The sequence below is a fragment of the Pholis gunnellus genome (genome assembly GCF_910591455.1).
Source record: "Pholis gunnellus genome assembly, chromosome: 3".
In the NCBI taxonomy this organism is placed as follows: Eukaryota; Metazoa; Chordata; class Actinopteri; order Perciformes; family Pholidae; genus Pholis; species Pholis gunnellus.
Window position 1 is genome coordinate 18,350,977 of NC_136529.1, and position 17,245 is coordinate 18,368,221.

General features: G+C 42.9%; 1 protein-coding gene across 1 annotated transcript in view; it reads right to left on the reverse strand.

Moving 5' to 3' along the window:
• Positions 1 to 17,245, reverse strand: part of kif21b (kinesin family member 21B) — a gene marked incomplete at both ends in the record, with an annotated part of 50,927 nt that overhangs the window by 13,966 nt on the left and 19,716 nt on the right. The window contains 25 exons of the mRNA XM_079156530.1: positions 463 to 573; positions 726 to 794; positions 1,447 to 1,691; positions 2,440 to 2,488; positions 2,574 to 2,634; positions 2,790 to 2,955; positions 3,506 to 3,607; positions 3,761 to 3,964; positions 4,518 to 4,701; positions 4,916 to 5,232; positions 5,832 to 5,939; positions 6,051 to 6,250; positions 6,379 to 6,567; positions 7,076 to 7,217; positions 7,305 to 7,428; positions 8,342 to 8,572; positions 9,537 to 9,600; positions 9,742 to 9,931; positions 10,488 to 10,683; positions 10,876 to 10,991; positions 11,337 to 11,504; positions 11,662 to 11,796; positions 12,972 to 13,121; positions 14,121 to 14,303; positions 15,096 to 15,318. Coding sequence (XP_079012656.1) covers positions 463 to 573; positions 726 to 794; positions 1,447 to 1,691; positions 2,440 to 2,488; positions 2,574 to 2,634; positions 2,790 to 2,955; positions 3,506 to 3,607; positions 3,761 to 3,964; positions 4,518 to 4,701; positions 4,916 to 5,232; positions 5,832 to 5,939; positions 6,051 to 6,250; positions 6,379 to 6,567; positions 7,076 to 7,217; positions 7,305 to 7,428; positions 8,342 to 8,572; positions 9,537 to 9,600; positions 9,742 to 9,931; positions 10,488 to 10,683; positions 10,876 to 10,991; positions 11,337 to 11,504; positions 11,662 to 11,796; positions 12,972 to 13,121; positions 14,121 to 14,303; positions 15,096 to 15,318 — 3,927 coding nt within the window. The remainder of the gene's footprint in view (positions 1 to 462; positions 574 to 725; positions 795 to 1,446; positions 1,692 to 2,439; positions 2,489 to 2,573; positions 2,635 to 2,789; positions 2,956 to 3,505; positions 3,608 to 3,760; positions 3,965 to 4,517; positions 4,702 to 4,915; positions 5,233 to 5,831; positions 5,940 to 6,050; positions 6,251 to 6,378; positions 6,568 to 7,075; positions 7,218 to 7,304; positions 7,429 to 8,341; positions 8,573 to 9,536; positions 9,601 to 9,741; positions 9,932 to 10,487; positions 10,684 to 10,875; positions 10,992 to 11,336; positions 11,505 to 11,661; positions 11,797 to 12,971; positions 13,122 to 14,120; positions 14,304 to 15,095; positions 15,319 to 17,245) is intronic.

Here is a 17,245-nt window from a genome sequence, read left to right on the forward strand (position 1 = left end):
TCCTGTTTTGCATTTGTTTCCTAGTAACTGCTATATGTCGACTGGAATCATGCTGCAATTAGTACAGTCTTGTTGGTAGCCTGTGGTTGTGGCTCGGATGATCCGATCTTCCATGCCTCTTGAGTGCACTTAACACCTGGATTCTGTGAATGTTCGCACCATCCGTCCTCCCAGGAACTACCGGTACATTAATCCCAAACAAGAAGTTGTTTTTTTCCTCGAAGAGGGGATAAGAGCGATTCGTCTGAAGATAGACAGTTGGAATAGCACACTCTTACAGCTACAACGCGTACAAAAAGCCTGACCATCAGCCTGTCTACAGGGCCACTTTATACCATGGAAGAGAAGAAAAGAAAAGAAAGGACTGGTTCAAAGTGAGACTGAATTGACCCGATGAGAATGCAGGGACAAAAGGACAAAAGCAGTGAGTGTAAGTTTGTATCTGTGCAACAGTGTACTCACTTGTCCAGAGCAGAACCTTGGGTTTGGTTGCTGGTGAGTCTTGAGAAAACATTGCGGTCGTTCCTGGTCCTTAGAGGAGGGGAGGAGGGGGGAGTATAGCCGTCAGTGGGCCTGATAAAGGGGCAGGAGGGTGAGGAAGGTTTGGGATAAGGAAAGACAAGAAGAGTTAAGAGGGAAAGAAGTAAAGAAAAATGACATTACAGTAAAATAATGTGATCAATCTGCCAGCAAAATAACAAAAGATTTGAATACAGTGCATGTACCTGTACGCGCGGTCGTAAGATTTCCTCCTTGTTAGAGGGGAAGTGTCATAACCCCGAGACTGCCTGGGACTGACACACACACACACACACACACACACAAAAGCAAACTAAGCAAATCTTCAAGGGAGTGCACAGGAGGATGATTCACGTCTATGTAAACTGTTGGGAATCTATAAGCAAGAGGGGCTCTTTGGAATTCAACAGCACTTCTAGCAGACTAAGCAACTGGCAGACTAATTTCTTTAATTATCAAATTGCACACAACCATCCCCGAGGACTGATGCAGATCTGACTGACTCATTGGCTTCTCTTTTTCTCTCCTTGAAGCCGTTTTCTAACCTAAGAAATGTCAGGTTTCTGGTAGTTTTCCAGTGGTTGTTAACTTGGTAGTGTGCAGAAGGAAAAGGATTTTGACAACTTTGTTTCTGTCATTAGGATTAATAATGTTCCTGTTGATTTGTGATATTCCACTGGGTGTATGGTTATGCAATTATCCTTGAGTTTTTATTCCACTTGTTTGTTTATCCTCGTAACACGTTTCATGTTTAAATGTTCCAGTTCAACACGTCATCGTCATTCCATGACTCTTCTGCTTTGTGGCCTATAACATTTGCATATTATATATTATATTTAATTTCATCTAACTTTAGAATTTCATCCTAATGATTTTCTTTGCCTCTGTAAATTCACCTTGCTTCATCACATATTTTGATTCACTTACAAGGTGTGTCCCCTGACAGGTAGGCTGATGGTGCGGGACACCCGGTCCCTGTGGTAGTGGTCTCGTATTGCCAGGCTGAGCCCCAGACTGGCTGTCCCCAAGCTCAGGCCGTCCTCCTGGATGTCCGTCAGCGAGGCCAGAGACTTGGTGATGTGCTGCTGCTTGCTGCCTGATGAGGGGTCGACGCTGGGACCAAGATACTCTGCAGACACCGCCTTCATCTGAGCTGACAGACGAGGCTCCATCTGATGAAAAATGTTCCAGGGGACAATAAGAGGGAGGATGATATGAGAAAGGAGGACAGTGTGATATGAATAACTGAGCAATACAATAAAGATAAATATTGACTTTAATTAAGGCACAAGAGGATATTAAGATGCTGCCTGAAAAAAAACAATCAGCGAGGAGAGAAAAACAGTAAAACAAACATGCTTGAAAAGAGACAGCAGCCAGTATGGGGTAAAACAAAGGCTGGATAGGAAAAGCAACTAAAATACCCAATAAAAGGATAAATAACACAGTATTAACATGAGGATAAGAGGGTTTGCTGTCAAATCAGGGGTACCTCCTCAGAATATTCAACCAAGTTTTTGGAAGTGGAGACATTTTAAGTGTTTGCTTATACTGCCACCTCATGGTTCCAAACAAAATGGCAGCTGCTCTGACAGACAAACTGTGGCATGTGTTGACAGTTAAAATTAGAGCAAGGTTCTCAACACAATCACAAACACTAACGCCATCTGATAACATGCGGTGTCATCATGGTTCATTCAGGTCTGACCGTCTAGATACTGAAAGACGCAGCACTACCCGATGCTTTGAGCACTGACACTAACAGAAATAGATCTATTCTGAAATATGAAGATGGAAGTAATGTTAACATCTGGGTTTAAGAAAACTGGACAGAGGACACCTTTCCTGTGTAAAGAATGTGGATTTGAATCTGCAACGGCTAAAACAGCTACGCACTTCAACAATAAAAATCTGATTTACCTTTATTTTGAAATCATCTTGGCTGTTGGATTGTTTCATTTGAGATACACTGCAGAAAGAGAGGAAATCAGACTTTGGCACATTGTGGTAAACTTCTTTTTTTTATGATTTTGCGTGGGTGAATGCAGTCTCACCTGCTGTCAGAGGCTTGGCTGAACTCAGAGGGCTCCTCGTCTGTGCTGGCATAACCATTTTCTGGAAGCACACAAAACATACGACTTGTCAGCCCCCAGCACACCGTACATACACTTCCACTTGCTAATGTCATGACCTATGACACTATCAGCATTCAATACAAAGTCTTACACACTGCCACACAGAGCTAGACACAAACAAAAAGCACCACTCACCCTGCTGTACATTGTGGATGAGAGCCTGAAGTTCAGGGATGTATTCTGCCTTTTCCCTCAGGGCATCGAGGATTATGTGATTGTGAGCTGAGCCAATCACATCCGTCTGTCTCAGCTGACCCTCCAGCAGGCGGATCTGAGCCTCCTTCTGAGCCACCTGTAGACTCTGCACGCACACAATGACCGGACAAATCAAAAATGATGATGAACACACACACACACACACACACACACACACATAGTAATGTTGCCCTCAACCGTTACACCTGATATTAATCAAACAACAGTAAAGCTACTGCCTAGTAAATATAGTGTTGTACTTTTCTGACTGGTGATTATTTGCCAAGATAAAGACCACAAAAAACATCTTGCAGTGCAAAGAGACACAACTAGATGGCACCACACTCCATTATTCAATGCACCTCCACTTTTCTCACTAGAGACATTGCAACATCAATATATAAGAATAAGGAAATAAAATGTTTGCCAGCTGCAAGACATGATAACAGTACACAACTATTTTAGTTCACCGTATTTAACACTCATACTAAGTAAGTATATACTTTTATCTTTGTTTTGTTATTAATGCTACATATATTCTTTCACACCTCCAAGAGTGCAGATTTAAATTGTTCATTATTGATTTTTCAGATGTTTCTAAGCCTGCAAACCCACCTATTGTTAAGTTTTCGTAGGGGCCCTGTGTGATAACTTACTTTGTCTATGGAAGCCTTCAGGAAGTGGTCCAGGAGGTGGCGCGCTTCAGCCAAAGAGCAAGAGCTGATCACCACTGATGTGTCCACTGAGTCCAGCTCATCCTGCAGGAAAACACAATCATAGGCATTGCTATAGATCTTCTGTCACTTTTCACAGCTTCGAGGCAAACATTACGTGTGTGTGTGTGTGTGTGTGTGTGTGTGTGTGTGTGTGTGTGTGTGTGTGTGTGTGTGTGTGTGTGTGTGTGTTCATACCTTGGTCTCCTCTATCTGTACAATGGTGGCCTGGCAGTCAGACAGGCTGTCATTGATGTAGTCTATGTTGGCGTTCAGCACCTCAATGTCCTCGTTAATTTCCTGAAGGAGGCGGTCTTCTGCTTCTGGCCCCTCCCCGTCCGCCATTAGTACCTCCCTCTTATGTGAGAGCGATTCCTGCTGGACTGTCAGCTCCTCTCGCTTCTGACTCATCGAAAACACAAATGCACACAGAGAAAAAGAAAGGTCAGAGCTATACTTACAAAAACATATGCAAATGTAAAGGATAAGGACATGAAATTGTTATTTCCACAACAGGAAACTATATTTACTACAGTATATCCCTGTGAAATACAAATACATTTTTATATATGCTCTAACATCTTGCAGATTCATAGAAAAACACTGATTTTATCAGTGTTTGTCTATGAAGAGAAGAGGAAGGGAGAGCCTCACTCACTTAGGTTTGAAATACTTTGATGATGTGAGCCAAAAACAGTCACTAAAATGTCACCATTGAAACTGCTGCTGACACTACAATAGGTCATTTTAAGTCCTTGTATTTTAATCACTGTTAATAGTGCTGCACATCTCATGGTGTATATACATTTTGGCAATTTGTATGAAACGGTACAGCCCTGCGGAGGCTTTTCTTTCTCTAGCGCCACCAAACCAAATGTAATCGCACTAACAAAGACGCCTCAAATAGCACCATTTCCAACTTAATCTCGAGAGAAAATGTGAAGGCCACCCCTACCTTGATAAGGCGATCCATGTCGGCCTCCACGTTGGCGATGGTCATTCTCTGCATGACAATGTCAATAATGCGACGCTCGAGTGCTTGCCACTTCTGACGGGCAGACTTTGAGAAGCTGCTAGCTCGGCCCGCCGCTCCAACGCTGCCCAGGCCTGCTGGCTTACGCTGCAACTTCTTCCTACTGCTGGGAAGAGATAAAGGGAGAGAGGGTTATTTTGACTGGATGGCAAAATAATTAGCTGAAATGATATAAACTATAAAGCTCTGTAAAGCTGAGGGGAGCTGCAGATTCAGGTGATAAAGCATCACTACCAGCAAGCCCTTTTGCCCTTTTGATAAAAACATCAATAACAAAGACAGTGTAAACATGTGCACATGTAACGTAGAGCCCATCTTACCTAATGACCCTGGATCCATCCATGCTCCCTTCGCTCTCGGCCATATATCCAAACACATTGTTTTTGTTGTTCCACTGCTTCACCAGCCCGCTCACAGTCCTCGTAGTCTCGGGTTCAGAGCTGCTCGCTGTAGTGCTGGCCGATAACTCGGCTCCAGAGTCTGTAACTGAGGGAGAGTAGTTCCAGCGGGCCACACGCCCGGCCACGCGGTCTGACATGGGCTTGGCCAGGCGCCGCAGGGCGGTCACCTCCTGGGTCTTTCTGCGCAGCACCTGCTCCTGTTGCCGCTTCTGCGACTCTAGCGCTCGAATCTGGTACTGATGGACAGGACGGAGAGAAACAGTCCTTTAATATGTGTTTATCAGTCCTCGCCCACATCTTTTTTTTTATTGATCTTGAAACATTTTTTGGTTTATATTCCTAAGCTAAATAAGACGGTTTCCACAACAGGCTTACAAAGTGTTGATCATGAGAGGATTTTAGAACGAAACCCTGAATAAAAGGATTACGAATAAGGCAGTGCAAATGTTTCCCTCTCCTCCTGATATTCAAAACATAAAAGTTAATCCAAACGATCTGTGTGCAATATGTACATGATACTTAAATCGGTTTTAAAGTGCCAGGCTGACAAACACAGCAACTCATCAGCATGAATCATTCTTTAAATAATCAAATGAGAATGTGGACCATGTTGACAACGGCTGAAACATAGATTGAACACGCTCATATGCAACATTGCTCATACTGTCTCATCTTGCTCCCAATTTCCAAATAATTCTATTCCAGCATGAGACATTAGAGGGAGCCGAAGCACCAAATCAAATATGTTAATATGTGTTTCTGAAGACAGTAGTATCTACTGTTTGCGGTGCTGAAAATCTGCGTCCTAAACACACACAAACACATGCATTCTGACCTCTTGTCGGCGCTGCTCTTTCTTGAGTTGGGCGATCTCACGGTTCCTCTTTGCCTCCACCATCCTCCTCCTCAGCTGCTCCTCCTTCATTTGCTTCATCAGCGTCACCTGGAAATAGCAGAGAGGGCAGGTTTCTTAAACTGCACTAGTAGTCCTGCTCAAACCATGTCGTTTATCCATGCTCCTGGATCCTCCCCACGCACTCTTCCTTCTGTTTACCTTGGCTTTCTTCATGTCGTTGACCTCTGTCTGGAGTTTCTTCAGCTCCCGTTCATACCTCCCCTGGTTTTTGAGGAGACGCGCATGCTCTTTTTGTGCCACCTGTAGCTTTAGCAGATCTCGGTTCATCTCCTTAAGACGTTTCTCATAGTCCTGCTTGATCCTGCTGGCCTTCTCGTCCGTGTAGTTCTCCATGGACACTGTGTAGCCGTGGAATAATGTTAATGACCTGTTGTCAGGCTTTACCTTTAGCGACACTTTTGACTTTTCTACTGATCAACAACTTCCCAACCACATGTACTACTCCTTTCATGATGTTTAAACTCACTGAGATTCTGCAGTACGCGGTCTCTCTCCAGCTGAGTGTCTCGGATCTTGTTTTGCAGGAGAACGAGCTTCTCCTCGTACTGCAGCTTCAGCATCAGCAGCCTCCGCTGGCTGTTCTCCAGCTCGTCTATCAGCTTCTGTTTGATCTCGATCTCGCAGGTCAGATCAGCCAGGTCCGCCTGGAAGTTGGCTGCAAATTGGAAGGGAAAAGTCATTGGAAGGGAAAACTGCATAATGTTCTTAAGAAAAACAAGATGTAGGTTACGTTAAATGGGACGAAGATTCTACAGCCACGCTAGCAGCTCTAAGGCTGAAGACAAATTACATATCAATCACGTGATTAGTTTTGCAAAGATTTAGTCATAAATTGCAAATACATTGAAATTTAGACCAGAAGATGGAGCTAGAGGAAAAGTTAGGGAGGTCATTATGATACATCATCTAGGAATCATGAATGCAAGATTGTTGTGTCAATTCATCTGATGGATGTTGAGAACTTTGACCAGCTGGTGGCGCTAGAAGAAAAGTGTATCGTCAATTAATTAGGATTCATCCTCTGGGCACAATGATTGACTGTACGAAATTGAATGGCAATTAGTGGCAATCATCCAAAACTTCCCGATCGACCGACACAGAGACAGACAGAAAAGGGTGAAGAGCTCTGTTAGTTTTTTCAGCAGCAGTTGTCAGGAACACACCTTTCTCTTCAGAGTCTGAGTCTGAATCCACCAGGCTCTCGTCACTGTCAAACCCGTCCTCTTCCTCCTCCCTGCCTTCCTCTTCCTCCTCCCCCTCATCTTCATCACAACCGCTCTCCTCCTGCAGTGGAGACATGACATCCTACACACAGAAACACACAGATACATCAGACTTTGTTCTGCTTGTTTTTGTTTTAAATTGGCACGAATGCAAACGTGTAAACATTACCTCAGTGTAATTGTCGTCTGAATCAATCTCTCCATTCTGTCCATTCTGACCACTCCGCCCGTTCTCTCCATTCTCGTGAGTGTGCAGTTTCACTCGTTTCTTCAGACCTTTCTCCAAATCAGGACTAGAGGAAGAGAAAAGCATGATTGTTCAGCAACATGACAGTTGGCATTCTATCATCAAATTATTTTCCTTCATTTCTTTTACTATTTTCACCTGTGGATGATCGTCTATCAAATTCAACTACAGTAATATGAAGGTTTTTTTTTGTCCATTACCATGTCTTACAAACACTCTCTGTCGTGTAAGTGAGATGTCACACACTCCTAACAACCACCATTAAGGCTTTGGGACTGTTGCCAAGTGATGTGCTTATGGCAAAATGAGACCTCTGAAGGCATTAGCAAAGTCTTCTTCAGCTCATCTACTATCTCATCTATCTTGTCCTTTTAGCTCTTTACTTTTTATTGCCAATTGTATTCCCCTTTGATCCCTCTTTTACAACCATCCCCAGTCCCATCTCTAAATTCCCGTCCACCTCCATCTCGATCCCATTAAACCTCAATTAGCCTTTTAGGCTTTGGACTCTTCATTCTCATGACCCACTGGCCGACTGAATAAGACCTTTTTGTGTCCAAGCCAGCGTTACTACTCAGCACTGGCTGCATCCCAGTTCTATTCAGAAGCTGTCCGTCCCAAAGCACTAATCGACTTGTGATGTGGCTCTTAAGCTAGAGGAGAAAAGCAATGAGAGGGGGAGAGTATATGAGCATGCACAAAAACGTACTCATTATACTCTCCTGGCTTTTAAAACATGCACAGGTTAATTGACAATGGCTTAGAGGGAAGAATGAGAAATTAAATTTACATCAAGCTGAGATATTTCTGAGTTTAGATATATGAGGAGAGAACAGCTTCCCGGACTTCCTTAGGATGTGACTCCTCCGGAGACTTGTGCCATGATTTCAATTATATTCTATATTGTTTTGTGAAATTAGAGTGTGATAACATCTTAAAATGCATCCCTCTATCCTCACCTCATTCTTCTCTGCCTCCTCTCCTTCTTCTTCAGCCTGTCGATGTCCAGCTTGGCCCGGCGTAGCACGTCCGTCAACTCAGCCTCCATTGACAATGAAGCAGGGGAGGAGCCAGGGGGGTGGCCGGGGGCGGGGCTGAGAGTGGAGGAAGGGAACGGCGAACGCGAGGAAAGTCGGACTGTCTGCCGTCGCAAAGACTCGTTCATGGCCTCGCTCTCAAGAAGCTTGGATCTGAGGGAGGAGAGAGGAAGAGAGGAGGAGAAAAAGACAACTCATCAATCCATATCTGCTTTGTCCTGAGAAGAGGAGGAAATATCAAAACAACATTCAAGTTCAATTCATAAGCAAAATAAAAATGACCTTATCTTCAATTCAATACACTCAGGGGTTTAACCTTTACAGCCTTGCTTGGTTTGGTATTACCAGAAGCATATAGTAGCTTATTTTAGCTAACATTAACAAATTTGCTAACTCTAATTTAACATTGTACCATAATTGTCACTTGTGGTCACATTTTCAGCAAAAGTCTTGCTTTAAAGGTATAATTTGCTGATTTGGCAGTGAAAAATTATGATAGCAAACTTAAAGTACAGAAAAAGCAACTGATCCAACCACATCCATTTGGGGAAATGGAAGTGGTCTGCATAGTAAGTCTCATGCTTTCTAGTGGCGAGTTAGATGAGACAATTTATACGGATCTTGTGTCTCTCTGGTCAGTATGAAGCTCCATAGCCAGATGGTTAGCTTAGCATTACAACTGAAAGAAGGGCAAAACAGCTAGCCTATCTCTATCCAAAGGTAGCATCCATCATTTTTACATGTGAGTCTTTGACCAGATTAAACAAACAACATATATCTTGTAAAATACTGAGCTTTGAAGGTGCTGGTAGGCGCACTTCCAACAGAACCGAGCGAGCTGTTTCCCCTTGTTTCCAGTCTTTATACTAAGCTTGGCTAAACGGCTAAAGGGCTTCAACTCCATATGGAACAAACAGAAACAAGGGTAGTATACATCATCTCGTCTAACTCGTGGCATGAATGCTCATGAGCGCATTTCCCAGGAATGTCAAACTATTCCTTTAAAAAACAAAGTCAGGTCAAAAGTTTGTAAAGTAAGTTTCAGATTCGATGATTTCAGTGATTGTAATGCTTCAAGCGATGGCAATACATAAAAGGTATAATAGGAGGTTCTTACCTAAGTTCTTCAACCTCTCGGATGTAGTTCTGTATTAATGCACCGATCTCCTCATTGCCCTCACCTAAAATTCAAAGGAAGAAGGAGCCTCAGCGCACAGAAAGCACTCAATACAATAAGGATGCATGAAAGTAAGATTCAACACGGGGACTTAGGAGAAACTGAATTCATACATTCAGAGCAGTTACAAATCTCCCTCACGTACTTGACTTAGTCAGCAGAGTGTTGACCTCATTGGCCAGCATATGTGTTACACGGGTGTTGAGGTGGTCAATGGTCTCCTGCATGGCCTTCACCCTGAGGCGCATTGTGTCGTTTTCTCTCTGCAGCATGGCGTTCTCCGTATACAGGTCGCTGTAGCCCTCTGAACCATCCTCACCTGACACACGCTTGCCCTGCACAGAGAGACCCAAACAGTCAGCATGAACATCAATGACCCTGAACTCTACAAGCCTTTTATTGTCTCGTATCATTCGCCACTCTCCAGTCTTCTTTCTGCATAATGGTTGACATTAGATAAACCATGTGACACAGAGCTTCTCAGCACAAGCACATTCAGATTCAGGATTTATTTCTTTGGAAAATGCTGACGTTCCACCGATTCATCTTTTTCATACTCTGCATGCACTATAGCAAAAGTATAAATGGATGTGTGTGTTCCAGTAAAGATCTTTAATCTGATATAGTGATCAGCTGCTGCTGCTGCTGCAGACATGGTCTCTGCTTTTCTTACTCACTCTCTAATACCATCTTCACATCGCTCCCATTAGTGTTGTCTTTTTTTTCTTCTTCTACTCAGTGACTATTCTCAATTTCATCCATCATATCAGCCCTCCCTTACCGCCTCATTGCATCAGTTATACTGACAGCCATGTGTTGTCTCTCTTCTTCAACTCGCCCCCCCCATTTTTTCCCCCAGCTTTTTTCTCATCCATCCCACCCATCTCTCACCGCCTTGTACTCCATCAGTTCCATCTGAAGCCGGGCTATCTCGGCTCGCAGGGAGCTGATCTGCTGGCTGGTCTTGTCTTGGTTCACCACCACCTTGTTCCTGATGTTTCGGGCACGGTTGGCGTACTTCAGTGTGTTCAGTGTCTCCATGAAGTCCCGGTCTGACGGACTGACGCAGGCGATCATCACTGTGCGACTGAAGAAGAAGGAAATGTATCAACTAATCGCTTCAGCTCCAGTGCCATAATAAATTACGACTTTCTCTTTTTTGAAACAATTTTCATATTATCCCAGAATTATATTATTTTCCTACGACATAAATAATTTGTCTGTATGTACAGTGTGTGTGTGTGTGTGTGTGTGTGTGTGTGTGTGTGTGTGTGTGTACCTGTTGCCTCCCAGGGAGTCCTGTAGCAGACGAGTGAGTTTGGAGTCTCTGTAAGGGACGTGCCCTCCCTTCTTGGTCTGGTCTCCTAAAGCACTGATCACATTTCCCAGCGCCAGCTACAGCACGCACACACACACACACACACACATTCAGAAATTGATAAACTGATTTATAGTATTATTAACATGCTGACATATAAAAGGTTCTTAACACTGTTGTTTGCTGCTTTATTAATGCTCTGGGTATTGTATCGAGAACCTTTAAGAAAGCAAAAGAGAGATATGGAAACTAAATACATCCGAGTACAAACTGACAGTGGAAGAACGGATGAATGCTTTGTCACTTTCTTTGTTTACATGTTTTTTCTATCAGGACACACACACACACACACACACACACACACACACACACACACACACACACACACACACACACACAGTTTATATGTCTGTCTGTCTCACCAGTCCACAGTTAATGGAGATTCCCTCACGGGCTCTCTCTCCTGTAGCTCCTGTGCGTTTCAGCCTCTCAGAGCCGGCCAGGTCCACAAAGTGGAACTTGGCCATCAGTGTCTCGAACTCCGGCTGAGCGATGGGGCTGGAGTCCACGCCGTTCAACTCCCCGTTCTCTTCTGCTCCTCCGTTCTGAGGGGTGGACAAAAAACAATTCAAAATGAGTTCATGAGTTGAGAACGTCTTACTCGAAAATAGCAATGAGTTCGTCACCTTTAATGGTACTATAACTGTAATACTAAATTGCCCCCCCCCACTCCGCTCCATATCTCACCATTTGAGCCCGCTGGAACACTCTCATCTGACAAAGGTAGATGGTGAAGATGGCATGCGAGCGGGAGCTCGTGGCGTTCATCTGTGTGCTGGCTGTGGTGCGGGACAGAGCACCGAGCTTCAGGCACTGCAGCAGCTGCAGCACACACACACAATATGGAGGACATTTGGTTACGACTGGTTAGTTTCAACTAAAGCAGAACATTTCTGAGAAGAACTCAACACATGAGTCTTTGTATCAAATTTCTACTTTCTTTTTTCTACAGAAAATGCTGGCAAACGCAAGAGTTTTCTCCTATTTTTGCCCTCTGTACTGATAAGTCCTCTCCTGCTTTTTATCCTCAACCTGATCAGCTGACTTTCCCCACTTCCATCAGTCTCCCTCCCCCTGTTTCGAAATTTCCCATCCACAGGAGCACCCATTCGTCTCTACTTGTCTCTCAGCTGTCTGAAATTTGGGGAATAAATGCATGGATAACCTCACCCAAATTAAGCATCTCTTCTTCTTTTCTTTCTACTTTCATTTAACAATCTGCTCACATCTTTCTTTCTACTCTGTCACCTATTTAAGAAGAAACAGGCCTGGACCAAGCCAGTGTTTTCTGTAGCCCTTCCCCTAAATCACCACCTGCCACCTCGTCACACAGACATGACTCCTGCCCTCTTGAGCCCATCACATCCTCCGTCTTTCAAAACGTCACTGCTGATCTGTTCCCCCTCTTGGCAACGATCACTCACTCCTTATATTTGGAAACTTCTCAATAAAGCTACCCTCAAACCGTCGGGTTTCACAAAATAGCCTCGTTGGTTTAACCAGTCTGGGAAAAGGCAGCATATTAGCACCAAGTCGCCCTTATTATCATCTACCCATTTGTTGTTTTTGACGACTGACCCCCAGATGGTTCATGCCAGACATTTCGGGGTGCTGGGGATCTCTGGCTGCTCCCATACTCTGCCTCAACCAATCAGCATTCATTCACGTCTTCACAGTTAATTGTTTGCGATGAAATGCAACAATCAAAGCAAAAGTAGGCTTTTGTAGTATTGTGTTAAGAGAAGTATCAAATATAATACAGACAAAGCCATAGCAGTGGATGGGGATGACCTTTATGATCTTTAGAATTTCATAGTCTTATAAATTATAAAATGAAAGAGCCTCAAATAAAGGACCTACAGACCAACACACATTAGCAGATGAGTAAATGCGTAAGAATATAGTGTACAGAAATACTACGTATTAAAAAAGATAAAACGATGATGACTGCAGGTGGCGCGCATACGATACCAACACACACACAAACATGCACCCACCTCCTCCTCGGAGTTCACCAGTCTAGCAGTGACTCCAGTGGTGTAAATGCTGCCACTGGCGTCTTCATGAATCTTAATGTTGGACTTCCTGCTCCGATGCTCTGGATCTCTGGCTTCGTCGAACAAGTCCAGGACCTCTTCATTGTACAGCTGCAATAAACAGAAAGCACAAACACGTATGCATCATTATACAATATATATACACCCAATGCTAAGGCAAATACTAAATTTTAACATTACCATGAAACATAATGAATTAATGAGCAGTTTGTCATATGCTCCTCATGGTCTCCCCTTTTCTCACAGCTGTGTTTCTTATTTACACACAGGTCAAAAGATTGACTCAGAAACTAAAGAGGGCAAGGGCCACAGGGGTCAGCCGAAAACTCAGCTGTTCCCACACACACACACACACACACACACACACACACACACACACACACACACACACACACACACACACACACACACACACACACACACACACACACACACACACACACACACACACACACACCTGTTAACCGTCAACAGAGATAACCTTGTAACCTGAGAATAAAAACACATGTACAGCAGAGAGCAGGACAGACATAGGACATAGAAATAGGACAACAGACATTTATTTTATTGTAAGTATTATTACAGAAATTGTATTAAAGTAATTAGATCATGCACACACACACACACACATAAATGTCTGCCCCCACAGGCAACCCAAACATTTGCCTGCCAGAAACCTCTGGGGGAAATGATTACTTGTCATATTATCTCATTGCTCATTGCTCCTACACAAGCATCCCTCCCTCCCTCACTCTTATCCATCCTCTACCACACAGTGATGAGGAATAATGTCCGAGGTAATGGCCAACATTAATCAAGACCAACAAAGCACACGCAGACATTCCTGCCCATCTGTCATTGGGTTGTCACTTCCTGTTTGTGGAAGAGGGGGCTGATCCTCTCGTCTCCCCGTTTTGTCCCATCTGGTTAGAGTTAATATGGACCAATAATCATCCCAACACACACACACACACACACACACACACACACATTTGCAAGCAAGAATATCAATACCCTGTTAAATTGTTAGATCAAGTGTGGTTGTACATGTGCTCAACATCCATTCACATCTACATGTGTGTCACCCACCTCTAGGAACTGGGCGCTGACTTTAAACTCGGGTGGCTGGATGCCGGCCTCCTGGGCGCGCAGCCTACTGTTCTGGATTCCCTCAAACAGCTGGTGAACAGCCCGTGGGATGATGCCCTGCTCATGCTGGCCCAGGCTCAAATCAAAGCCCGTCCCCATGGTGTAGGTCTTACCCGAACCCGTCTGAAACACAGTTCATCAACCACGATGAGATACAATTTACCGAGTACTCCAACCATCATACATCTATGTACAGCCTCCTGTTTTCACATGCGTATATTGTCAGTTAATTAAACTTCAATAAACTGTGTGTTGAGGTGCGTGTGTGCTTTTATTCAACTAGAATATTTGGGCACCAGAGTATCAGTCGTTATCAGTTATCCAATAAGTACCAGGCATATAGATCGACATCATCTTGGTCTAACTGAACCTCTTACAGAGAAATCTCAGAGTAAATGTTCACAGTAAAATGTAAAAACAGTAAATATACATAACACAACATTCAAAACTTTAAAATATTCAAAATTAGTGCTGGGAACATAAGTGCATAAGTCATGATAGTGACAAGCAGTGTATGATTAACCCTGTGTCACCACCCACTACTAAGTGCTTTAATTAGCTTGATTTGTTTTGCAGCTCCAAGCTTGATATGAAACAGAAAAATCAATCACAAATCTAGAAAACATATATTGTTCCAAGATAGATCTCGATTAAGTGCCAATTGGTGTGTTTAAGATGTGGTCTTCTTCGCTATCTCTCACATGTGTCATCAGTGTAACATGTGCATCACCAACAGGATTGGGATCAGAATTGGATGGGTATTCAGCCTGCTTCTTTGTTTTTTTATATATATTTCTTACTTATTAAAATATTATTTCATATAAAAAAAAAAACGACAAAATCTGTGGAACTCTTTTCTATAAATTCATTAAAAAAAAAATCCCGAATATAAAAATCCAAGTCTCTGCATCATACCTGCCCATAAGCGACAACTGTTGCGTTGTAGCCCTCGAAACAGCCCTCGATGAGCTTGTAAACACAGGCCTGGTAGATTTGCTGCTGCTCAGAGTCGATGTCAAGCACAAAGTCATAGGTGAAGGCTTTGTCTTTACCCAGGAGGACTTGTGGTTCTCCGGGTGTGACCAGCGTGCACACATGACAGCCCTCTATCTTCTCCTTGGCCATCTGAGGACGAATCCTGGAGGAGATAAGAAAAGGACGGAGTGAATGGAAAAAAAAAAGATTCTCGCATCATAAATCAAAAAGTGTAATATGGGTGTCACTGTTTTAATGCACCCTGCAGATCCAGCATGACAATCTGATCCGCAAACTAGACACGCTCTGCTCTGACCTCATGATCATTTTGAGTGGAAACATTTTAAGTGGGATATGGAAATCATCCAAAACTAAGCCAGGACTGTAAAATCTGTAATCTATTTAATAAGATATGACCTTTAAAACATCAGATGCTTTATCATAGTAACATTTAATCAAAGAATACATTTTTATCATGTTTTCTGCTGTTTCTGTACGTATTTTAAACATATTTTGGAACTGGGTTGTCATTGGTATCCATTGTAATAGTTGTGAAGCCAAACTTACTGCATGTTTTTAATGTTTGACACTCAAAACATTTTTCATTGAAGTATTACTTAAAACCTTGGTTGTCACTGTCCTGGGTCTGCAAACATCACTGCTGATCCACAGATTACGAAAAGGTGTACGCCATCAATTTAGCATTATATTCACAAGACATTAACAGACTCCAGACGCAGGACTTTAAAGGATCAAAGGGGGACCAGAGATAATGTATTTTATATTCCATACATTGTCAAAACCTGGCGTCTACATTACCCACAATGCAACAATTCACTTCACTGTACGGATTTGGGTGTGTTTTGCTTGTAGTTGCTAATATAGCTTCAAGCCGCTGGCCTCAGGCAGAGATCGGCAGCAGACTACAGAGGTCAATCCTTTTAGCTTTCTAATTTTTCAAACTTGTAGTCTTCAGTATCAACCGACACAAAGGAATTTATCCAACTTTCCAGATCCCTCTGGAGCCGGGAAGGGCTGACAAATAAGGCAAAGTGGTGTAGGTTTATGACTGATCTTATTGGTTGCCTTGTAAAAAAGTGTCCCATTGAGAAGAGCAGAACGTATATGGTTGAGTGGGCTAGAACATCTACCACACACTAACTTTATAGTCAGCTTACAGTAACCCAAAACATTTACTGCAGAAACCCATGTTCAGCCTTTTATATCAAAACCCAGCTGTGTCAGACAGGCAAACTAGGGCTGACCTCAACCAAAGAAATTCTTAGTGGATTAACACTCGCACCATTTTGTCGACTAATTGATTAGTTGATTTAATCGACAGATCTGTGAAACTGGGTGTCTCCACAAAGAATTGCATAAAAGCACCACTTGTGTTTACCAAATCTGTAATGATGAATTAAGAAAGCATAGAAAAGAATGTTGTCAACTAAGACCCTAACTAGCCCTTTAGCAAACTTTGGTCAGGAACATGTTATATATATATATATATATATATATATATATATATATATAAAACATGTATTCATAACCCGTTTGTTAACATGAGTTTACTCACTCACACCATCCTCAAACACAGCTTTATCCAAAAGGGGCATTAAAATGAACCATACATTTGATTGACTGCTAGAGGAACGTGAAGACAAACAAGACATTCGCTTCACTTGATAGAGTGGAACTAAACAGAAATCAGTAACAGAAGAACAGCCCTGAGGACAAAGATCATACACAGTACTTTGTGCTGTTGATTATAAAGTCGGAAAAGTGTACGAAATGAGTAATGAGCCATAAATAAGACAGTTCTGAGAGAAACTAGAGGCCACTGAAGATGATGTGGCAGACTTTGGCTGATAAGTCATCATCAGCTGTTAATCCTGCTGCTCAGGACTCAGAGTTCTGCTGGGCTCTCTTTCCTGACAGGTAGTTCATCGCAGTTAATTGCCTTCACCTTGCATCCCATAATCCCTGATTTGATGAGTCTGAACATCGTTGAGCTCAGTGACAGAATGAGGGCCGAGTATTTAAATTTAGGCTCATTTCTTTTATCTTGTTTGGCTGCAGAACGACTGAAA